Source organism: Haemorhous mexicanus, chromosome 7, assembly GCF_027477595.1.
Source record: "Haemorhous mexicanus isolate bHaeMex1 chromosome 7, bHaeMex1.pri, whole genome shotgun sequence".
NCBI classification, from domain to species: Eukaryota; Metazoa; Chordata; class Aves; order Passeriformes; family Fringillidae; genus Haemorhous; species Haemorhous mexicanus.
In genome coordinates this window covers 12,426,258-12,450,600 of record NC_082347.1, presented here as the reverse complement: position 1 = coordinate 12,450,600, position 24,343 = coordinate 12,426,258, and the positions used below count along the sequence as shown (strand labels likewise).

Genomic DNA, 24,343 nt, shown 5'->3' with positions numbered 1-24,343 from the left:
CATCCCTGCTAACTCTTAGTATTCTTAGAAATACTGAGTCAATATGTGTGTATTGGCTACTTTAAAACTTCAGTGTAAAGAAAAGCTGTACAGAACATTGGTGGCTCAGGAGGAGAAATGTGTTGATGTCCCTGAGCTCCTGATGGAATTCACAAGTAGTTTTCTCTGCAATGGTAGGTACAGGAATAGTTTTCTTTTTGATGTGGGATTTTTGTTTTCCTTCTCATACACAAAGCCAGGGCTCCTCAAGCTCTGCAGCATAAATGGCTGGAGACTTTGATAAGTTTCCCCTTTGCTGTTCAATAGCACCAGCAGCCAGACTGCACCATTGTTCGAGATAATTCTAATATCTCTGTAATGTTTTGTGCAGAGCTGCCCAGCCTCCCAGCCCTTAACTCTGCCCTGAGATAAGCTGCTATATAAATTATGGTGGCCATGAGTAGTAATTACATAACCCTGTGAGCAAGAATGTGGGAGTTAAGTCAAAAAACAGCCAAGCAGTTTGGATGGAAAAGGAAGGTTAGAGATTATAGCTTTGGATTTGGTTGATGTCATTATGTAACCTTTCTTATCTCATTTGTAAAACAATGTGCTTCATGTCCTATGTTTCATGACAGTGCAAAAGGAATGATTGATTGCTTCTGTGGTATGCTTGTGACTATTGTTTCTAACATTGTCACTCATTTGTGCCTTTGTCCTGCTGCAGAATCTTTTTCAATCCCCTAATTCAGACTGGATGTATAAAGATGATTCTCCCAAGTAGTGCAGTTTTCCATCCAGTGTTTTAACTAGATGAGATTTGGATTTTTGCCTTTGGCACCCAATTACATGTTGGAAGTTGTTTTCCAAATAGAATTGCAAAGGTTCCTCCTGCCCTCACACAGCACTTGGCAGTCTGAATTCACAAGGCACGTTTTCTACCTCTTGGTTATGGGGTGTTCTCTGTGCTTGCTTTATTTTTGCAACATTCTGGCCATACTATAAAACACTCCTACCCAGATATGTACTGCCCAGGGCAGCTCACATGCTGGATGAAGGTTGTTCCTGTTCACTGGACAAAACATGATGTAACAAAGAAGTGCAGGGGTTTGGGTTTAATTTCTCCATTCAGTGTTTTTTTTTTTCCAGGGAGGTGGGCTTGTGGGGTAAATTTTTACAAGGCCAAGAAGGAGAGGGCCAGGAAAAACAGAGAATGTAGCTATGCTTTTTCTAAAGCACCCATTGTATATGTTGTCATGAAGAGATAGAAGCAAAAAAGTGCTATAGGTGGGGGTTTTACCCCAAAATCTATTTACAGTGCATTTTTACCCAAAAGGCTATTGAAACAGCTTTTTCTTATGCATTGGTAAACAAGCAGACATCTGTTCATATATAAAATATGTGTGGTGTGTCCTTAAAAATAGGAGTCTCCTGTCTAGCCCAGCATTAATTTATGTACACAGTTCTGGCATGTGATCTGTATTTAGCTTAACACACTGAATAGACAGAATAAATGCATGGAAATACATTTAGGAAGCACAGTTATTTTAATAGCATTGTTTAAAAACACAATTCTGTACTTAGTGGAGAAGTTCCTTTCTTTAACAGCTGCCCCTGGATCCCTGAAGTGTCCAAGGCCAGGCTGGACAGGACATGGAGCAGCCTGGTTTAGTCAAACATGTCCCTGCCCATGGCAGGGGGTTGGAACTGGGTCCCTTTGAAACCAGATCATCCTGGGATTCTGTCAGAATGGACATGACTTGTTATGGAAGTGGTTAGAGTTTGCAAAGAAGCTGGAAGTCTCAGGTAGTGTTGCAATAGCAAAAATACAAATTGTAATATGGTTTCAGTAGCAGACATGCAAACAGGTAAGACATCTCTTCACAGCACAGGCAGTGTTAAATACAGAGCATTCTGCATGCTGTTGAGTGCAAGCACAGCGTGTGGGCTGTGCTCTCATTTCAGATTCACAGTCCTTTGGAATCCACAGTTCCCAGATTCTGCAGATTCTCTTTTGTTTCCAGGACATCAATTGCAATCTCACTTACTCCAAAATATTTCTGAAATGCTTTTTTAAAGCACAAACTGGTGATTATGTAATTTTAACATTATAATCCATCATCTACTTCTATTGTTTATGCCTATGAACATGCAGGCAGTAATGTATAATAATCAAAGCTGGTTTTACTAGTGAATTTTCTAATCTATAATAGCACATGATTCTGCAGGATATTTTCAAATTGACTGTAACTGACTCTATTTTATGAGGTTTTTATGAACTCTTTCTAGTATTGTGGTAATTTTCACAAGCTCTGATCTGCTAGTAACAAGATTTAGGAGGGAAGTCGTAAAAGTATTAAATTTTGCACCTACTGTTAAGATTCTTCTAGACTGAAAAATTAGCAGAACTGGGTTTTTTACATTTTTAAGTCTAATTCGATCTTTGATGTTTAGGGAACCAGGAAGACAAAGCAAAACAAAACCGAAAAGAAAACAAACAAAAAAAAATATGAATTGATAAATAAATAAATAAATATGACCCTAAGCCAAAGAAACCAACCAAAAGCCCTGAAAAAAAACATCTTCCAAGCTGGAGCAGGTGGTCTTTTATTACATAAAAGAAATTTATTCTAATGAGATGCTTTGTGGAAGTTCTGGGAGTCTAAAATTACTGTATTAAGCTATTTTAAAGATGGTTCATGATTTAATTGCAGTGTTGTAGTTTCTTTTATTTAGCAGATTATTAGTCTGCTTTTTCACTGGATAAATTTCAGCATAATTTCATTCTACAACTTATTTATGTAAGGACTTGACTAAAACTGTATATTGACTGTTAGAGCATTGGGGGTGCAATTAGTCATATGAAGCACTCAGTCAAAATAGTCCAGAGGAACAAAGAAGCAAAATGGGCAGAGTAATATCAAAGTATAGTCTTGGAAATAAGGGAGCAGGGATGCATCCTTCTTGTGCTGGATTTTCAAGGCAGCAGGAAGCAGGGATGTGTGTACTTTGATCAGCTGTGGTCTAGGTCCAGCTACAATAAATTAAGTTAAAAGTAAAAATTAGGGAATGAGATGTTTAGATGAATGGATTTGGATAAATGGCCATGCTCTCAGCAGCAGTGCTAATGTGAGAGCATTGCTATAAAGCAGACATACCAAATAAGAGAATGTTTTTTAACAAAATTTTTCCCTTTGTTGTTTTTCCTTCAAATCCTTGCTTTACTTTCTTTTTGAAAAGAAAAAATAAGGCTTGTTGAAACTCTTTAAATCTTGCACCGTGGCAGGATGAAGGGCCTGCAGAGAAACCTGGGTTACTTGAGCTTGAAGGAAACATGTATTTATATTGGGAAAGTGGAGGGGTACAGGCAGAAGGTGCCCAGGCGTGGCTGTGGGTCTTGGCCTGGCACCAGAAGGGTCCCTGCAGAGCTGGGGGATGGATGCTGCTGTTGGATGTGCCCAGATGAGTTGGGGTGCCACCTGCTTAGCCCCACTTTCAGCTTGTGGCTCCAGCTTTGGTAGCAGCTGGGTACTGACAGCAGCTCTGATCTTGCACAGTAAGAATATAGAAAAATGACTGATGAAGCAGGAGGTTTCTTGAAGGCAGTGTGTGGCAGCTCATAGAAGGAGTTTTCTTAGTCTTGCACTCTGCAGGAGACCTGCCAGTGGATGCAGAGCAAACGCGTAACAAGCTGTGGCAGGTGGACAAGAAATGGGATTTCCCTGTTTAATAATTTCTTGGCTGTCATTAAGGTTACAGATCTGGCTTGACTTGTTGTTCTGACAGAAATGGGCTAGTATAGACAGCTGCAACAACAGGGATGCAGAAAAAGCTTGGTTCAGAGGCAAAATGTCATTTGGGGAAGGGCTAATAGCAGATGATTGGTGGTGGCCTTGTGGACAAAAGCACAGTAGAGCAAGAGGTCTGTCAAATAGAAAGTTGATTTTAGCCTCCTGCTCCTCCAGCACAGCCACCCCTGTGTTTGGCTGGGTGAGGGTGGAGCAAGGGCTGCTGAGAGATGGTTTCTATTTGAGCTTGGCTTTAGCTCCCTTGCTTTGAGAATGGGGTGTGATGTATCTGTATTGGAGTGAGGTTTTCCAGGAATGTTCAGCTAGTCTCTTCCTGCAGTTGTGCAAAGTCTCAAGGTGGTGGTCAGAGATGGTTTTTGTGGTGATGCAGATCTGCTGTCCTTTAGTGCCACTGGCTGCAGCCAAGCCTCTTGGTGACCCAGGGCCTTCTGAGTGCACAAGGCAGTTAAACACATACATTACACTCATCCTGTGGCTCTGGGACTTGGTGCTTTGTCACTGACTGCTTTGTATAGTTAAAAATGTGCTGTTAATGCAGCGTGCACTTCTGCCTTGGTGTCTGTAAGCTATATAAAAGGCCTCTGGGGAATGGTTTTGTTCAAATTATGAGAAGAGGTGAGGTGGCTTCTTGGGAAGCCCAGCGCAGAAGCTCAGGGTCTGATGTGCTGCTCCAGCGTTTCTTTGGAAAACAAAATGAGCTTGCAGATTCTAATCAGCATGTTTGAGTTAGTGCCCATGTTGAAAAACTGCAGCTCCTAGAGGAAGAGATAAGGAAGGTTCTGGTAAACAAGATGATTTGGTCAGGTACTGCTGCTGTGCTGATGTCTGCAGAAAGCTGCCCCTTGTCCAACTACATGAGAACACTTAATATCATTAAAATGAAGGCACAGCTAGTGTCAACTTCGATGTAGTCTTCAGACTCTTGAATCTTTCTAAGCAAGATTACTTTTTATTTAACTGCCTTTGACTTGTAGCTCTGTAAAAAGTTTTGAAACTTTTGGTATGTTTTTGAAGGTTACTTTGGTACCTGAAGTTTTTACGTAAGTAATCTTTGAGTTTGTGTTGTATGCTGGTACTTTTTTCATGTGCTTTGGAAAAAAAACCCAGCAAAAACTAAGTGGAGAAAAATTATTGTTCTTCTGAACCCAAAATCACAGTTGTCAGATGCAGTTTTAGAATAACTCATCTCTGCTATGGCCTTCTAATTTCCTAGACATGGAGGCCTCAGTTTCTCCAAGTATCATAACAATGTGAAGTGTCTCTGTTACTGAATTCAAACATTTAGACTTACAGCTCTTTATTTTTTTAGAATAATGAGAACTGTTTACTGCCCCTTCAGTTCATGCTTGGAGACTTAAAACCAATCTTTTTGTTAAAAAAAAAGCTATTTGAGAGTGTTCTTTCCAGCTGCTTTGCAAAACAGGAGGTGGGGATCTGTGTAATCAACTTTATCGTTGTTTGAATAGGGGAAAGAGATTTTGGGGTGGTGGGCTGTAATGAAAACAGGGAATTCCATTTTTTTTATTTAATGCTCCTGTAATATTTCTTTTTATTGCTGCTGTTTTACTGTTGTGGACTTTACTGGTTGGCTTCAGCAAGAATAAGGCCCCAGAGGAGGGATGAGGAGCAGGCACCTCAGCAGTGTGCCCTGACTCGTTCAGTGGGATCCTCTCTGTTTACTGCAGTGAAGGGAGGGCAGGGCTGTGCATGGGGTGGATGCCACAGGGATGGGTGGTCTGAGCAAGTGCCAAGCACCAAGTTCCTGCCAGAGACAACTGCCTGCTTGGTAACACCATTATTTCTGCAAATAAAGATTGTCTGCACTCTCATAAACAAATTATACTTGGGCCTTGCTGCCTTGCTCAGTTCTGCTATGGAAATATTTCAGCGTGAGAGAAAATATGTCTATATGTGAGGCAGTTCTGAATTGAGTTCTTAAGCTTGTACAATTCCTGATATGGACAAAACTGTACCCATGTGAGTTGCCTCCCTTTCAGATGAGAGCTGAAGTACTGCTGTTGATGCTGGAACCAGCTTTTGCCTGGCTGCTGCCATTTATTTAGTGCAGCCTCATTTGTGGTGACATTTGCAGATGTGTTTTAGGGAGCTGGGCCTTGGTGGTCACATACAGTAATTCTTACTGTTTTGCTTTTGTGCTAAATAGTTTTATAATTTTAAGAACTCAGAATAATTGCATTGAAATTTTTGCTTTGCTGTCTTACAGATTTAACATAACACAGATAGGAGTCTGATAGTTTCAGGTCTCAGCTGTGATTTGCAAGACCTTATAAAAGAGTTCCTTGTAAAGGGCACATTGCTTTTTGCCACCACCAGGATGTCTCTAGCACAGGAAAGCTGTAGCTTGGAGCCCAAGGGCTGGAGGGAGACTTTTGGAGAGCACTTTTTTTTGCTGGGCCCTGCAAGAAACTTAAAAACTGAGAGGGCTAAATGTTTTGTGGCCTGTCTGTGAGGTGTCCCTTGCTCTGCAGAAATACTGGTGCTTCACAATACATAGGGAGCCCCCTTCTTGCCTCTTTCAGGTGTACCACGTGTCTTCAGACAGCTATGAGACTCAAAACCAGCACTATGGAAGGAGCTTGACCAAGGAAACAGTAAAGGATGGTAAGTAAGGGAACTGGGGTGTGCTTGCATCTTTTCATTTAAATACTGATTTATAGAACTGTGTGGAAAAACTATTCTGGGTGTTCCTGTTTTAAAAGTCCTTTTTTGTCCTCAGAGGGGGCTTTGGCTGTTCCCTGTAGTGTTTGAGCTGCCTGTCAACCTGAAATAGTGTGCAGTTGGCTGTAACAGCAGTGCAGAATATAGGAACTTCCTCATCATGTCTCTTTTACTACTAATAAGGGAGAGAATTCTAGAATTGAACTTCTTTGCAGCTTTGAAACTAGAATGAAATAGAAATCTTGTAAAAGTATTACATGTTTTTGTCATAAATACATTTTTTTTTTTTGGTCTCTGGTTACCTTCTGTGGATATTTAAGTGTATTTTCTATTAGAAAGCAACTACAAAAGCATCTTTCAATTCAAAGGACTTTATCAGTTGAAGCGAATCCACATGTTGCTCTACATTAACAATAAGATGCTGCCATCGTGGGGCTCTTTGGTGATAATGATTGCAGACTTGTTAGTAGCTGACACCTGCTCATCTGTCCCCCAGCAAGGGACAGAAGGTACACACACAAACACACTCATCATAACAAGCTGCTTGAGCCTGTTTATGCATGGAGAATTTAATGGGTCCCTGCCCAAAACTGTCCAGACACTTGTTCAGCTGAGCAGGAGCAGGCCCCATGTTCTTTTACTGCGTGCTTGATGCATTTATTTGTACTTGCAACCCCAGCCCAAGCTGTCGTATTACACAGCAGTGACGTGACTGAAGGTCTCAGAGTTCCCAGGTTCACTTTGGGCTTAGTTAGTAATTGCCTGAACAGAAACTACCTGAATGGTGTCTGTTCCTTCAAATAAGAACCGTTCTCATCCCAAAAGACAAAAAAAAGTCTTTTATTTTTCATTCAGAAGTGAAAATAATCCCAATGTGTCTGTATTTCTTGCAGGCATCTCAAAGTTTTTCCACAGTGGGTACTGCTTGAGAAAAGATGTGGTAGCAGCCAGCATTCAGAAGGTTGAGAAGATTTTGGAGTGGTTTGAGGGCCAGACACAACTCAACTTCTACGCAAGCTCACTGCTGTTTGTCTATGAAGGTTCATGCCAAGCAGCAACCATGAGGCTGAGTGATGTCACCTTGGCAGAGAAGAGAAGAGTACCCAAAGGCCTGCTGTCAGGTGGAGACGTATTGGAGTATAATAATAATATTCATGTAATAAATTCTACAGAGAATGGAAAAATAGAAGCCTCTGTAGGTAAAGGCTTGTCTAAATTTTATGCACTTCACAAAAAGGCGTGCTCGAAGAGGCACCACAGTCAGCTCTCCCTAAAAGTTGAGAACTCAGAGCAAGACAATGTGTGGAAAACCAGCACATGCATTACACAGGAGCACCTGAATGGAAATGTTCTACCCCAACTGGAAAAAGTTTTCTATCACATGCCAGCAGAGCCCAAGGAAAGTGCAAAGGTCGAGGTTCGAATGATCGATTTTGCTCATGTGTTTCCCAGCAACACAAAGGATGAGGGCTATATTTATGGTCTGAAGAATCTCATCACAGTACTGCAAAATATTTTGGATAACTAAATTCTTTGCTATGTTTTTTATTGGGGGCCAATGATAAAGAGCAACAACATGAAGAATTTCTGCACTTGTAATGCTGTATAACTGGGTTTGTATTGTTCTATATTTTATTTGTCTTTGTACTTTTGGTAGAAGGGTTTAACTTTTTATAATTTCACTCAGGAAAAATATTGATAGTTAATTAGGAAGTGTGAAAGGATGAAGATACTTGAGATAAAGCGGGATAGGTAAATTAATAGAATGAAATGTATGTGGTGGGCTTAAGTCCAAGGACTACCAGAAGCAAGGGTTATGTTAGTTCCTCTAATGACTTTAGCATAGATGACATTTTTGCCCATTTAGCCTTGACACTGAGCCACATCTCCATTAAGAGGTGTTTAGAAAATAGACTGAAAGTTGTAAGGTGCAGGATTGATGTCCTCAGTACTGCCCTTGTGTTTACTGTATTTGAATAACTGGAGTAACTCTGCTTGGAGAGAAATCCCATTCTGAGTCAGCAGTCTCACCTGAAGCCAATGCATCCCAAAGTGCTTTTCCATGTCATGGGACAATATTGTTGTTCTTTCAGCCCTTCCCCCTTCGTGGTTGTGTGTAGCTAATGTTCACCACAGATGAGCTACCATGTAATTTGTGTTGAGGTGCTAAGGAAATGCTGGAGTACAATACCATAACAGGCTTAAACTGCACACCTTCTAGAGAAACTGTTTGTTCCTAAGAATGAGCAAAAGAAGGCAAATGCAAGATGTTCCAGGAGCTAATTTGGTTTAAGAGATTATGTCAGTCTGTTAATGGAGTGTCTGATGCTGTGATTAAGGAAAATGTCTTGCTCTGTTGTTCTCATGGCCCTTCTCCAACAACATTGCTTTAAAAAGCAAACCAGTGGAATGGGGAAACAAGTATTTTGGGTGAGTGTGCAGAGCTCTGCTGGCTGTTAGCCACCTGCATTTTTGCAGTGAGTGTTTGATGCTTCAGCTGCTGGGGAGCACTGACTGGAACCTCAAGCAATAGAGGTGGAGAAGCCTCCTGTGAGATCGTTCAGCCTGGGAGCCACCAGCTGAGCCACCACTCATGCCAGAGGAGCTGTGGCTCTCCATCCTGGGCTCCAGACACTGCAGGTTTCTTTAATGACACACAGGCAAGCTGTGTCGTTTGAAAGCTGTCCCATTTCCTTCCTTTTCAGAAGAAAAAGTCAACATTTGTATGGAATACTTGAGATCAGGATGATGTATCCAAAGCAGTTTTGGTGTGTCTCTTCTGTATGCTGCCATGCATGTTACAGTGAGCTGTGTGAAAAGTGGGAATGGAAGAGTCCTGCCATCCCTAGAGCAAGATTTTAATGCTTAAAGCATTTCCAAGACGAAAATGTTTTAGAATGGATTTGGTGATTGGAAACATACATCTTTTTCATGTGGACTTAGTGACCCTGTGGCCTTGCTGCTCTCTCTGTATGATGTTCTGCACTATGCACTCAGCTGTGCTCACATCTTGACAAGTTCTTCATTGGACATATGTTTTCTACATGACAAAGAGATTCATACTTTTTCAAGCAAATACACTGTTTTAAATAAAGCTGAATTTTTAGCTCTATTTGAGAACTTGGGTTAATTGGGAGAAACAGGGTATTACTATGTGTAGAATTACATGGTTTAAACTTTAGAACTCATGTTGGCCAATACATTCAAGAATGAAACCAACCTTTTAGTAACATGATGTTTTAGAAGTATGGAAAAAGGGGCTTGCAGGAAGGGTGAGACCAGTGTGTTAAAAATTTTATGTGAAATACAGTGAAGTCTGAGGGGGAAAGTACCAGGGAGAGAAGAACTTGTTTTCTACCTGGTATTTCTCTTGCACCTTATAGTTAATATATTCCCAACTCTCTGTGAATTAATTTAAGCCATATTCTAGAAAGAGTTTGTGGTTTTGTTTGCTTTGTCACTGGTTTCTCTGTTATGATTTTGTTGTTCTCTCCCTTAAATAGTCAACACTAGAGTAGTCGAGACTGGTAGTGGCCTTGTATGATAAAGGTACAAGGTTTTACAGGAAAGTATGGGCAAAACCATTTTAACATAATCATTTTTGTCCTCTCTAATTCATCTCTTCTGGGTTTTAATCCATTTTGTACCAGAGAAATGAGGCATTTTCCTCAAGTCAGTTATTGGAAAATTATTAGTATGCACTTAGTACCATGCACTCTCCTGTCTCTGCTTTAAGATCCATGTCCTCAGTGTTTGAATGCTCTTTAAGTATTGATTGTTTTGTTGGCTATGGCAGTATTTGTAACACGCCTGGAATATTGTCAACCTGTCATAATATTTTGAATAAAAAAATTTTATCATGGTTTTTGTACCAGTAGTTATTATGAATGTATTTCTGATAATTGAAATTGTAGCTTGAGAAGTAACAGTATTTTTTATTGGAAATTGTGTGAATAAAGCTTGCTGTGGAGATGTTTGGCCATAGTGCCAGCTGTGAGTTTGAGCCTGCAGAGGCCTTGTATTCACACTCGTGTTCTTGCAGATTTTAGGTTTGGTGTGTCTTGTGTTTGAGCCAGTTGTTTTCAGTTGCAGTTGGAAATGCATTCACAGAAATCATTAAACAGAATATGTAATTAATCAGAAGATGAAGAGGGAGACAATGGGTCACTGAACTGATGCACTCTCAATGATTGATCTCCCTCCCTCTCAGCAATGCCCCTTTTGCTCTCTGGACAAAGTATACAGGACAGGCAACCATCACATGGCAATCTTGACAGGAATGGTTACAAGGCTGGGAGGTGTCCATAAAACAGGGGGTTGCTGCCCCAGGCTGGTGTGGTGTAGCTGGGTGCTAGGCCTGCTGAGCAAACTGATGGTTTTAAGCAATAAGAGTTGGGTGTAGCAGAGCCAACTCTAAAAAGGAAGAACTCACACAGCATTGTCACTCATGGACTCTGAGAATGAATACAGGCTTCTGCCTCACTGGTGTGAGGACTGTGCTTAGGGTTACCTAAGGGGAACTTGAGTTGTATAAAGTTTTATGAAAAGCATTTACAAATGTATTTTTGAATATGGGTGAAATTTGTTGCATAAATTGCCTTGGAAGTTACTATACCACTATGAAATACTTAAAATAATTTAATCAATTTGTTTTATGAACTGAACTGGAGACTTTACTGGTAGTTGTGATTCTGATGAAACTTGCACTGTTTTGTTTTTTTTTTACTGTAATGTATAACCAGGGTGTTCTTTTCCATAATCTCACAGTTTCATGTAGAACTTCTAAAAGTACTGAGTAGATTAGGAAACCACTATTTTCCATTAATTTGATTAACAGAGTGCATATGTTATTAAAATACTTCAGTACATGTAATATTGTAAGTAATGTTAACATGTTAAAAATCTAGACCCCCAGTAAAACTTCCTCACCTGCAGAGAGATCTTGATGTGATCTGGATTTGCAGAGTTCAAAATGGCTTTCTCAGGTTAAGAGCAGCAGTGGTGGAGGAATGTATCTGTGCTGGGCATGTCAGGTGTGCAGGAGTGTTCACATTGTGAACCTAAAATCATTGGAGTGACTTGCTCCTTTCATGATGTGAAGCACAATCAAATGTAGGAAGATGCTGGAAGAGTGGAAACTCACATCCACACTTGCTGTTTGAAGTTAGGATTAGTCATTCATCCTCCTAATTTCTTTTGGGTTTCTTTTCCCTACTTGCAGTTTCCCCTGCAAGTGCCCTTGCCACAGGTGGCATCATGATGGAAATTTGTATTTCCTAAAAAGCTTATGCCCCATAAGTCCTCTTGAAGTGCCACTACTGAGAAACACCTTGAGATGCCTCAAGTGCTGTGGGAATACACTGTCCCCTGGAAGAGCAGGAGTGGAGCTGGTGGACAGCACGATCTGATGGGAGAGTGGATCGTAGGCTTTGAGCAAGTTCTTTACTCATGAGTTGCAGTGGATGTTCTGGGGGCAAGGTGAGTGACAGCCGAACTGTGTGGAGTTTCCCTTCCCTCACTGCAGTTCAGGTGAAGGTCTGGGTTTAAGGAGGTGCTACAGCAGAGCAGTGAGAGTTCCTAAGGAGCCCTGAGCAGCACAGGGAATGGCTACAGGTAAGATCCAAAGGCTGCAGATCCCCAGGTGTCCCACAGAGAGAATGTGCCGTGCTTATTCATTGGGTTAAAGCAGGACGTTATCTGGGAAGTGCATTCATCACCATAGCCACGGGCCAAATCTGGCTGTTTTTCATGTTCACAGCAACCTGTAAATGGAAGCTGCAGCAGAAAATTGTCATCCAAAGGGCAAATATGTTTGAAAGGGGAAAACAAGCAAACTAAGTGTTGTGCCGCAGAAAACGTGTTTCAATAAATATCTTTTACTCTGGTCTTGTTTAGTGGAGATAGGCTTTGTGGATTTGGGGTTTAATTTGTTACATGACATTCAGTAGCAAAGTCAGAACAAAGGTACTTCAAAACACCTTAGTTTGAATTATGGACATTGGTTCAAGTAGTTATTTTATTTCATAGAACACTTTTTAAAAAAGAAAGTCACTTCCAAACACAATGTGTGTTGCACCTGACTAAATGAAACTGCAGTGCACAAGGGCACTTTAATCCTCTGGGAACTGTACTGGAACATAGCTGAAACCATGTGAAATTGCACCTGATGCTGTGTTGTTAATTGTTTTTGAGATTTCAAGTTCTACATTCATGATGATGATGAATGAATGTGTCTTGTCTAGTCTCAGTTTCTTTGATCCAAGTGTCTAAAGCTGCCCCTCAATCTCCTCTGATCTGTATGTGTTTGTAATTTTATTTGCTATTTTCTGACATTCCTGGACCACAGGGAGTATTGTTAATATTATCCATGTTTATTTTATAGAACATTGTACTGTGCTATCTACCAACTTTTGTAACTTAATTATTAGTGATATTTAGGGTCATTCTAATAGCTGTATATTTGGCAAATTATTAAAATTTTCTGCAAGTGACTTGCAAGTATAATTGGTTTCTTTTAAATATAAGATGATTGAGAAAAAATTTACTTGACTATTACCTGCACTGATGATGAATCCTTCTTTCTTTCCATCTTTATTTCTCCTTTTTCCTGTGCACTCTGTAATGGGTTTCCCTTGGATTTACCAGGTTGGCTTTACCACCATGTTTTTGTCACAGCATCCATTGCCATTGTTTGTTTGCAATACCTGCTGGGTATACAGGAATCATCTCTATAAAAGAAAAAAAAGAAATTCCACAATCCTTTAAACTCATCCTGGAAAACCCTTAATGGCACCAGAAGAGGCTGTAAATGTTGTTGATGACAAGTCCTTTTGCATCCAACATCAGGTCCCAAATTCCAAAAGCATGCAGGAACAGCCTTAGTGCTTCACTTTTAAGTTGGTTTGGAGTGGAGGTTATGTTAGGAATTTTTTTCTTTTTTTTTTTTTTTTTTTTTTGGTGTTGTCTTGCTTGTCTATAAAAAGCTCTCTAAATGTGTTCAGTAGTCTTAAGTGCTGTCCCATGGCTCTGTGCAGCCTTCCTTCACATGCTCCAGAATTGGAAGAAATGATGGGGTGAGGCTGTAACTGTCAAAATCCACAGTATTGCGAGGATTTAGGGTTCTTTGTGTTTTGAATTAAAAAAATGAATAGTGGTTTTGCACTGAAGAATCTTGTAAAGAAATCCCCATTTCCTTTTTGGTTTAAAGTGAAGAAGGAATCACCCTCCTGTGTTGCCTGCTCACATCACTTGTCAGGGGTATTGCCTGGCTGGGCTTACTGTCTCTGTCCTCTCCTTCCTTTCACACAGGTGTGTTTGAACAGTGCACAGTGAAATATCTCAGGGAGCTGATGCAGCTGAGAACTGCCTCAGACTTAGAAAATGCCACGTGGGGAGATGTGGAGAGGAGCTGGGGAACTGCACAGAGCCGCAGACAGGGCCAGCCCATCCAGGATGGGTAGGCACAGAGTTTGTGGTAATTGGGAGTGGGGCTGTGGCCGAGCCTCATCCTCAATGGGCTACAGGTGTGCAGGACAGGTGACTGATATGGAAGGTGATGAGCCATTAATGAGCCCGGGTGAACTGACCAATCACCCAGGGAGCAGAGGGCACACAGGTGCAGTGCATCAACCATGAGGGTATAAAAGGCTGGGCTGAAGAACAAGAAACAGCAGAGGCTTGCAGCCTTCTGAAGTGGAATGATGTTACTCTGTATGGACAGACACCTGAAGCCTTCTGGTCAGGTAAGGTGTTACTGTGTCGGGGGGAATGCTTAAAGCCTGAAATTGTATAGTGATACTTTGTATTGTGGCTGTCTCATCTGTGACATGGGCTGTGACAAGGGTGGGCATGGAGTTGAGGCTGTTGGGATATGGCCCCGTGTGACAACCAAGCCCACTGTTCCCTTAGTGCAGAGACCTACTGTGAGTCTCTGCTAGCACAGCTCTTGGTTTGTGTTGCACTGCCTCTGTGCACAGTGTGACTGATGCCTGGCAGCTGCCAGATGCTACAGTCCCACCTATCTGGCGCATAAATTGGTAATTTTCTGCTCTCCTGGCTTCCTCAATTTGGCTTAATTTTATGGAGAGAGGTGCTTCCCCTGTATGGAGGAAAGACTGGGGCTGTGGGAGGGGAATGGGTGTTAAAGAATCCTTTCAGTGCAGGTAGGTTGAGGGGAGCTGCAGGTTGAGCTCTGGGGGAGCCTAGGCTCAGGGGCTGTGAGCTTCTGACCCTCTCTGTAATGAGGGGCCTGGGGATCTGTGGCCCTGCCAGGGGACTGGACACTTGGAGACACAGCAGGAGCAGAGGAGCCCAGAGTTTTGTGCGCAGATTGTGAGGGGATAAAAGTCAAGGGTTCCTTGTTGGGGTGTCTTCTCAAAGGAACTGGCTGGAGTTGTTATTTAATTATTTGGTAATTGCTTCAAGATTAAATTATTTTAAGAATTTGAATGTCTGAGACTCTGCCATGGAAAACCTGGGTCTGAGCCCATAAGGGAACCCAATGTGAGTGTGGGGTGCAGCTGTGAAGGGGCTTTGGTCCAGCTCAGGTGGTGCAAGAGTGTCAGAGTGGTCCTGGATGCTCAGGGAAATTTCCTTAACAATGGAGTGTCTAGAGAGCCATTTTAAAGTCTCACCTTTCATAGCAGACGTTTCCCTTATCTCCTGTTGCTGCTCTGCTGTTTTTGCTTTTACTTTTCATCCTTCTTGCCATCCCCAAATGTAGACTTCCTCTAAATGTAAGTGTAGTTTGTGGTTTAGGCCAGCACAAGATCTGAGGGTAAATAGAATCTAGAATAAGAACTATAAAATACCTGCTATATACACATTTTTCTCTGGCCCTCTCTACACTTTCTCTGACCTTGAACAGAGCAGATACACTGCACAACACACGGGTGGGTTTATGTGAAGGGCAGCCAATTGCCTGTTGCCCTGGATGGCAGTAAAGGATTGGTGTCAGTGCACACTTTTTGGTTGATAAAGCATAAGGAGGAACTGAGTTCAGCCCATTTTTCCACAGCTATATAAGCTGCAATGTGGCTGGCAATAAAAACTTGATTTTTTAGCAGTTTCTGTGGATAAAAATTGGGCCAGCAGATGGAAAGCTGTCAAACAGGTATCATGCCCAAATACTAATTTTGCAAAATTACTTCTCAAAAGAAAGAAACAAACCAGGAATAGCTACAAAGAAAATGCTCCAATGCAGCACTTCCCCTCAGTCAGGACTCCTACAGAATCTGACCCACTGACTGGAACCAAACATTGGCATTTAATCAGCTGGAACTCACAGCTTCTTACCCTGCCTGGAAGCTTTTTGGGTCCATTTCAAACATTGGTAGCCCAACATTTGGAGCAAGGAGGCTGCAAAATCACTACTCCCCTGGAATGGTGATGTCTTGCTGGAGGCTGATAACCAGCCAGGCTTTGTCACAGCTCAGCTTCCACATCCACTTGCTTGGGGCATGACCAGAAGCAGCAGTGTATTAACACTATTAAAACTCTGCCTGGAGAAGTAAAATGATGAATTGTTTGATTTTCAAAGGCTGGTGTGCCTCTAGGAAAATAGCCAAGACAAAGAAGTCCTGAGTACGCCCGTGATTCGCACTTCTTTATTGAGTCTTTTTTCACTTTAAAGGCTTCCACCTCACCTGGTACCTGTGCAAAAGCAGCTGTGCTATGTGTTAGAGCACTGAGCAGGACAGCCAGGGAAGCCAGAGAAGTGAACCAGGAGGTATTTATAATGAAAACTTTATTGCCACCAGGAAAGGAAGGTTTCACTTTTAGTCCTTAATTATGTTAGTTTTGCTTAAGTGAAAATATCTACATAGAACCCAAGGCAGAATGGACAATCCACCAAAGAAAGGGCAGGGAGAGAGAACCAGGCTGAAGAGGAGGAATTTACAGGAAACTGGACATTCTCCCTTAAAGAAAAGTACATTGAAGTAAAAGAAGTTTAACAAAAAGAGGAGTTTCTACATAGCAATATAGCACACCAGCATAACAGTGGAGTGACAGGAATTTTGCTCCTATTTTGGCTCAATGCCTCTCAGCTTGTCTGGTTCCAGCATTTCCAGTGACCCTCTTGAGATTCTTTTCTTGCTTCAGGTTTTTGGGGTTTTTTTTCCTCTTTCCCTTTCTTTCAGCAGGAGCTAAATTCACCACCAACAGACACTTTTGAATTCTACCACTGGCACATTCTTTCCAAACATGTTAACAGCTATTCAGGCTTGTACAACTCTAAACATGGGAAATACATCATCTTACACACAAAGAATAATTGGGGGTTGTGGGCAGACAGTATCTTCTGCATTTTTCCTGCCTGCCAGCATGGTGGGGAGACCTTGGAGCCTCCCAGGTTCTCTTGCATTTTCTGGCGCTGCTGCTAATGATGATTTATCTTTTTTCTTTTTTTTATATCTTTTTTCTTTTTTTTTTTTCTTTTTTTCTCCCCCCCTCAGATGCATGAGCTGGGCTCTGCATCCTTCAGGAGCCTCTTGAAAATGCTGTGTATTTGTGTTTCAGTTGTGGGATATCTTCAGGTGAGACATCTTAAAATTAGCATTCTAATTACCTGGGGAGGAAAGGACAACACTTGTCAGTCCTTTGTACAGCATTTAGGTTAAAATGGAGATTTGGTTAAATAAGGCTAAAATTTTGGGCTTGTCAATGTAAGAGTATTTGGTGGAGCTCCCATGGTGCTGGACATACTCTGTGTGCTTTGTACAAACAGGTGAGGACAAAGGGGATTTCCTGAGTGGGCTGCTGAAAACCTCCCTGAATTTCTCTCCCCTGATGGGAGATCTACATCTATTTTCTTTGGAGGCAGCAGCTGAGATACTGCCAGCAATAAGGAGAGCTGCTCTGCCTCGATAAATGCAGGAGACAGTGCATTAAACCTGACCAAGACAGGTTTGCTGCTGCTTATCTGTTGGCTTTATAAATGTTTATTAGAGAAACCAATCTATACATAATGGGATTATCTCACCAAATGTGGCAAAGTAATAGAGCTCTTCTGTCAGTGGATTTGTGGTAAATACTCTTTGGACTAATTATTAATTACTACTAACGTGCAAGAGCACTTTCCCGGGGTGCATGTTTAGTGTAATGTGTGACATATATTAGTGGGAGCTTTGGTCCTAGCAGTGAAAGTCTGGGGCAGTGGGAGTCTTATTGTCACAGTGGCTGGGAATCGCTGGGAAAATTTCTTCCTGGTGAAAATTTGAGGGAGTTACCAGCATTTACAGCAGCGTTTCCAAGCTGGCTCCAGCAGCAGAAACTCTGGGGGGAGCTGTAAGCTCAGTGTTTCAGCACAGCTGCTTCTTTTTATTTTTATTTTTTTTTCTCTCAGCCAAAATGAAACTTTAAAGAGGTGGCATGTTGGGCATTTGAAGGTAGTTATATTTTTGAGTGATGAAAAATGAAGTAGTTTTACTAAGCTGTGAACCTATAAGTTTCAAATGTAGTTACTGAGGTCTCTGAATGCAGTATTCACCTGTTCCTTTGCTGGTCAAGCTTTAGTGGTTTTCATCAGTGTATGAGACCATCTCTGTTTTATAAAACTACAAAATATATACAGTGATGTAGATTGTTTGGGGTTTTTTTTGTAATGGATTGCCATGGCTTTTGAGTGCTACTGCTGTTTTAGAGAAAGTGATTAGGGGAGGGGATGGTTAAATTTAAAACCAGAGGTGTTAAAAACCAAAACTGACCAAAGTTAGCACTTAGCTACCTGTGCAAAGCTTTGCAATGCTTATTAACTATGTATTGGGAGGTGCTTTTTTTTGTTTGTTTGTTTTTTTGGCTAAAAAACACTGAAAAAAGTCTTGTCAGAGGCTGACCGGGAGGTCGCAGAGCTCTCCTTTCTCATGAGGGTTGTGCCCAGCCCTGGAGCCGCTGGCTCTGTGCGCCGATGGCAGGAAAGGTGTGTGCTTATGTCTTTACAAACAATTCCATGGGTGAGAGGATGGGAGTAAATGTCTTTGAAATTGACATTCTTAACGTCAGTGTCTCTACCAATTTCAAGCGGCAGGTTTGTTACAGAACCCGGACAGTCTGACTCCAGAACAGACAAATGGGTTGGCACAAGCCAGAATTTCTGAACTTAGGGGGGAAATTATATATTTAAGGGGGAATACGTGGTAAGCAGTTTGGGAAGGCTGTACCTTCCTAGTACCTCAGCCGATGGGGAAAGGAAGAGGGCAAACTGCAGCCGGGAGTTCGGGGTAAAAGTGGCTGTGTCCTCCCAAACCTTGAGGACTCCTCTGTCCCCTTTAAGGACACTGGCTTTTCATAGCGTGATTTTCCGGACACCTGCAACTTCACTCGAATAAAGGGAGAGAGTGCCCGGCCGCAGGGTTTTCTCTCTCTCTCGGTTTCTGTCATTTCCCCCAGAGTTCAGAAACTCAGACTTGTGCCGACCCGTTCGTCAGCTTCACAGTCAGACTGGGTTCTGTGACAGACCCGTGGCTTGAAGTTGGTCGAGACTTTAAGACGCCTTTCCAAGTCGCTGACACGCGTGCCCTCAGCCCTGGAATTGTTTGTAAAGCCATTAGCACACTTTAGCACACCTGTGGGCGGCCGGGCGGGCCAGGCCGCGCTCAGGGCCCGGTGCTGTGCGTGTGGGGAGCGGCTGGGGCTGCCCTCAGCGCCGAGCCGGCCCAGCCTCCCGCAGCCCCTCCGCTCCGCGGGCACATATCTGCCGATCGCGAGGTGAATTTCAGTTTTGCCAATGCTCAGGTCTCTGCCTGCACCACAGCCTTGGAGCCTGGCTCAAGGAGAGTTTTAGCCCTTGGAGCCCGGCTCGTGGGGCGTTCGTTTCCCCCCCGGCTGAGGGGAGCTGCAGGCTGGGCTGCGGAATGGCAGGAGGGGCTGTCGTGGGGTTTTGCGGGTCAGAACCCCCTTGTGTTGCGCGTTTTGCTGTTTCCAAAGTGCAAAAAAAGAACAGCCTGGAGCTTATCCCATCAGTGTGCTGCTGGACACTGCTTTCATCTAAGCTGGGATCTGCTTTGAAGTCCTGGAGGTAAATGCCGTGCCAGCGCTGCCCGCGGGAGTGATGCGGATCAGTCGGGTGAGCCGAGGGAATTGGGAGAGGGACTGCGGCCGAGCCCCATCCCCAATGGGTACAACTGTGAAAAGCAGGCGAACAGTATTGAAGGTGTGAAAAACAAGGTTCACTTTCCTGGTAAAATTAAAAAAGTTTAATAAAAAGACAGTAGGAGACAGAAATAAAGCAAAGGGTTAAAAACGACCGGGTGCGTCTTGGCACTCAGCCCCTTAAATACTTTTCCCCTTATGCCTGTTGCATGTTCATAGACACTTATGCGTAGTAAACTTTTCCCCAAGCTGGTTTACATGTTTCAAGAATTGTTTAGCATATCTTCTCCTTGGATCTGCCTTTTCAGAGCTTGTGTAGTCCTTGGCTGTGGTTTTAGTCCGTTCTTATCACCTCCAGTTTTTGGGTCTTAGTCCACACTGTCTTCAGTCGGTGAGTGCTGATAGTTGGCACATCTGTACAGGTGTCCTCATCCTGTGTTCGTTGGATGTTATCCCAACCAAGCAGACATTTTAACACAAGCATACTTATATCAGCCATTTCACTACTATGTCAAAGCTTAATTAACAACAGAAATAAAAACTGTATCTTTGTAACAAAGTTACTTGACCTCTACACGTATAATATCCATTTTAATATTTGTGAAAAGATGGTATTATAATATGTTCCTATAACAAAAGCAATGAGACATGGAGGGCCGAGGTGTACTGATCAATCATGAAAAGGTAGAGAGGGCACACAGGTGCCATGCAGGAACAATGAGGGGTATAAAAGGCTGGGCTAAGGAACGAAAAGAGCAGACACTTGAAGCCTTCTGAGGTGATACGTGGCTTATGCTGTGACAAAATCCTGGCTTTGATCTGGCAGGGTTTGCCTGCACTTTGTCACCTCCTTCTTGGCCGTTGTGCTCCTGTAGGAACCTGTAGAGGAAGGTCAAGGACAGGCCAAATTAGGGTTCAGGACTATGAGCAAGCTGCTGCCTGCTTTTATGCTGAAACAAGGTTCAGTGAGACAACATCTTGTAGAAGCTGAGATTTCCATATACTGGTGGTACTGCAGCTCCCTTGTTGGGACTGTGAAAGGATGCTTCCAGTCTTGCCAAAATGGGGAAAATCCTGACTAGTAAAACTTTATTTTAGTGTTGTCTCAAGTACAGCTTTGAGTTCTCTTTTTGGATGAGAAGAAAATAGGTGCTTCTGTGGTGTGTGTTCAGTGCTGACAAGCTGTGGTGTAGCACTAGATGTCAGTAATGCTCTGCCAGTGTGTCAGCCCTTGCAGGTTTTGTTTGCTGCTGGCTTTTGGCACATGATGCCCTTTCCTTATTCCATACTTTGAGGAATAAATATATACAAATATACTGTCTTTCAAAACTATATTTTCTCTTACTTTGCTGTCCTTGGTGAATAACTATCTCAGGTCACAATCTGTCAAACATAACCTGTGTTCTGACATTTCCCTAGACCATGTATTGGCTGTTTAGTTCTTACTGTATAAAAGTTGCATCTGGGCCTGTCAATTGGCACATAGCACTCTTGTCACAATGGCTCATTAAAATGCAGGTGTGGAAATTTCCAAAGTGATTCAAACACTACCAAAGAACTTTTTATTTGTGAAAAGGTACCCTGCTGTTGATTTGGTAATGTAAGAGTTATTAGTGGTTTTGGTTCAATTATTACTGGAGTATAGGAAGTAAGAGTAGAAACTATTAGTTTTTTGTTATAATTGATTGAAGCAATATTTGAAAGAACTGAAAATTTAACAATTATGTTTTTGTTTCTGTTTATAACTAAAAAGTTTTGGCTTGTTGAGTAGTATTAGTTACTCTTATGGATATAAATTAATGATAAACATTTTTTAAAAGGTATGTTAATTTAGGAGTAGTTACTTGTGGTTTTGGGGGTAAAAAGTTGGGGTTGTTTGGGAGATGATTGGTGATTTTATAAATTGTACTTTGAGTTGCTTGATTTTTTTTTGTGATTGAGTTGTTTTTATTTGTTATATGGTGGTGTTGTGTTGTTTTTTGACTTTTTTGATAGCGGTTTCTCGTTTATATTTGGAGTGATAGTGATTAGTGTGATGGTCTTTCTGTATTGAGGGTAAATATTAGGTAACTTTGATTTTTTTTTTTGTTTAATAATTTCTTTTAATGCCTAAGTTTTTAATGAGTATTACTCATAAAGTAGTGAGTGTTTTTAAAATAATTTGGTTTGTGTTTTAATAGTTTTTTTGAATTTATTTTTTAATGACTTTTGGGATTTTTCTAAGTTGTTTTCTTAGTGTATTACTTTGTATAGTTGTGATAGGTCATGGAGCCGTTTAGTTTATTGTAAGTAGAGAGTATTTGTGGTATTGTTGGTAGTTGATTTGGTGTAGTTAAAATGACTTTTATATTTATTGTTTGTATTTGAGAAGGTAAGGTCTTAATTAAATGAGGATGTGTTACTAAGATATTGTTTTTGAACTGTTTGTGTTAAGTGATTTAAAAAGGTGCTGTAAGGTTAATTTTGGTTTGTTGAATTAGAGAATGGGTGTTTTTAGGGGTTTTAGTAGGTTGTATAGTTAAAAAGAGTTTTATGTGTTGTATTTTTAGTATCTTTTATTGTTTTAGAAAGGGATTTAGTTTGGTTTTTATCTTTATCATTTGGAGGCTCTCTAGTTAATTAACTGATTGTTAGTTTGGTATTAGGACTTTTAGTATAGTTTTCTATTAATTTGTTAAGATAAGTTTTATAGAATATATTGTGAGTTTGTTAAAATCATGGATGAAATATTATGGTAGTTTGAAGATGTTAGGTTATAAGAATCATATGTATTATTATATTATTAAAATATCAGGAGTTGAAATTGTTGTTTGTAATAGTTTTTTAACTCCAATATTATAATATGTATAGGTTTTTACTGAGGATTAATATTACTTTTCTTATATTTAACTGGTATAGTAAGGAGTTCTCTGTATGGTGAATTAAAATCTTTATCTTGTATGAGTTTACATCTAATCTTGGTTTAATTAGTCTTTTTGAGTTATTTTCTGAGATAGGAGGAATTGAATTTGGTTCTTTTGTATTTATGGGGCTAGGATGTGATGGGTCAAACTCTCTTCTGAACTACAGTAAGTTTGTAAATTATGAGTTTTTTCTTACTTTTTTGGTAGATAATGTCTGTTTTGAAATGTTAATGGAGTAATTTCTCTCTTTTTTGTTAAGAGTTCTCTCTTTTTTCTTTGTAAGGAGGGGTTGGAAGATCTCTGGGTGAGGTGGGGATGACAGCAGTGTTTGTAGGTTGAGAAAACAAGGGGAGCAGTGAGGGTATTATGGTTGTGTTTGAGATTTCTGGGTAGGACTGAAGGGGAGGGAAGTTTTGGGGATCCAGTTTGGGATGTGGAGGGTTTTGTGGATATGACTGAGGAAGTAGAGAAGTTGGTAGGTTGTTTAAATATGTTAATCAAAGTCTGGTATGCAGGGAGTGGCCTGGTGGTGGTATTATTTCTGTTTATGGTAGAAGCATTGTGTAGTTTGAGTTTAACTAGCTCTTAGAAGGTGAACATAGAAGTGTTACCTATAGTTGGAAGCTGCTTTTTGACCTCAAGATAACAAATTCCTTGCTTCTTGTTTTGAACCATTATAAGAATTAGGTTGCTCAGAGCCTTAAGGCTTTTGTAAAGGTCTCTGGGTTGTTTGGACATCTTGTGCCTGATGATGTCCCCCAAAGCCTACCTGATGTTGTGCACTAAGAGATAATATTGGTCTCTCTCTGAGTTGAGCCAGTGATGCAGGCAGAAGTCTCTCTGCTTCTTCCTTGTAGAACTAATTCCTCAGGGTCTTGCTTCTTCTCAGTAGCACTGAACAAAAAGTACTTTGAGGCCTTCCAGCTGGTCAACAGATAGCTGAGTTATTCCTTCCTCATAACAGAAGCACTTTTTCAACTTTTCAACAATTTTTTCAACTTCTACAGAAACAGGGTAACTGAGAAGCATTTTAAAAGATTTTATTCTATTATTAGTCTCAATAGTGAGACACAAGAAATATAACACTCAATGTTATTCCATCAAAAACGAACCTATTTCCTAGTTATACCTTACAAATGTTTTTCAACTATTAACTTTTACCACACAATACTATTATTAGCACCAATCACCTGTATTTTTCCCCTCATAGTCCTACTGCAATACATCTTTTACAGTTCTAATTCTCTAAAATATCTTTTTACAATGCCATATTTTAAAACATATTTAAACTTTGTTCTAATTCTCTCTCTCAACATCATCTCTATTCCATAACCTTCTTAAGTCAACACACTTTATCTCAATGTTTACCTACAAAAGCACAAGACTATGTGAACTTTCTGTCAAATTTTAAAAATTCTTTACAAATCTATTTCTCCCATCTAGGTCTAAAAACTCTGGTTTTAAAAGCTGTTTGCCTTTGTTAAACTTACACTGGACCACTGCCAGCAAGGTGCTTTAATGAAGTGGTTTTTATCACACTTCAGGAAAGGTGATGGCTTAATTGCCTGAAAGACCATGATTTTTCTGCTAAAGATTCACTAAATCAGAAAGTACATTTTCATGGTGGTTCTAGACTGTTTCCTGGTTCATAATTCTTAGTACAAAAATACGATGGCTGATGTTGTGACAGAAGCTGGATAAATACATCCACTTCCCCATCCCTGCAAGTGTTCAAGGCCAGATTGGTGGGGGCTTGGAGCAGCCTGGTCTAAAGGTGTTCCTGCCCTTGGCAGGGGAATTGGACCAGGATGGTATTCAAGGTCCCTCCCAACCCAAACCATTCTGGGATTCTATGATTCATGCTTCTTTTTCCTAAGAAATATT

At 41.1% G+C, this 24,343-nt stretch overlaps 1 protein-coding gene across 1 annotated transcript in view; it reads left to right on the top strand.

Annotated features, from left to right (window-relative positions):
• IPMK (inositol polyphosphate multikinase) overlaps positions 1–10,329 on the top strand; it is a 31,532-nt gene extending 21,203 nt beyond the window's left edge. The window contains exons 5-6 of the mRNA XM_059851096.1: positions 6,329–6,410; positions 7,361–10,329. Of these exons, the coding sequence (XP_059707079.1) occupies positions 6,329–6,410; positions 7,361–7,995 (717 nt within the window). The 3' untranslated portion in view covers positions 7,996–10,329. The remainder of the gene's footprint in view (positions 1–6,328; positions 6,411–7,360) is intronic.
• Positions 10,330–24,343: the final 14,014 nt, after the last annotated feature.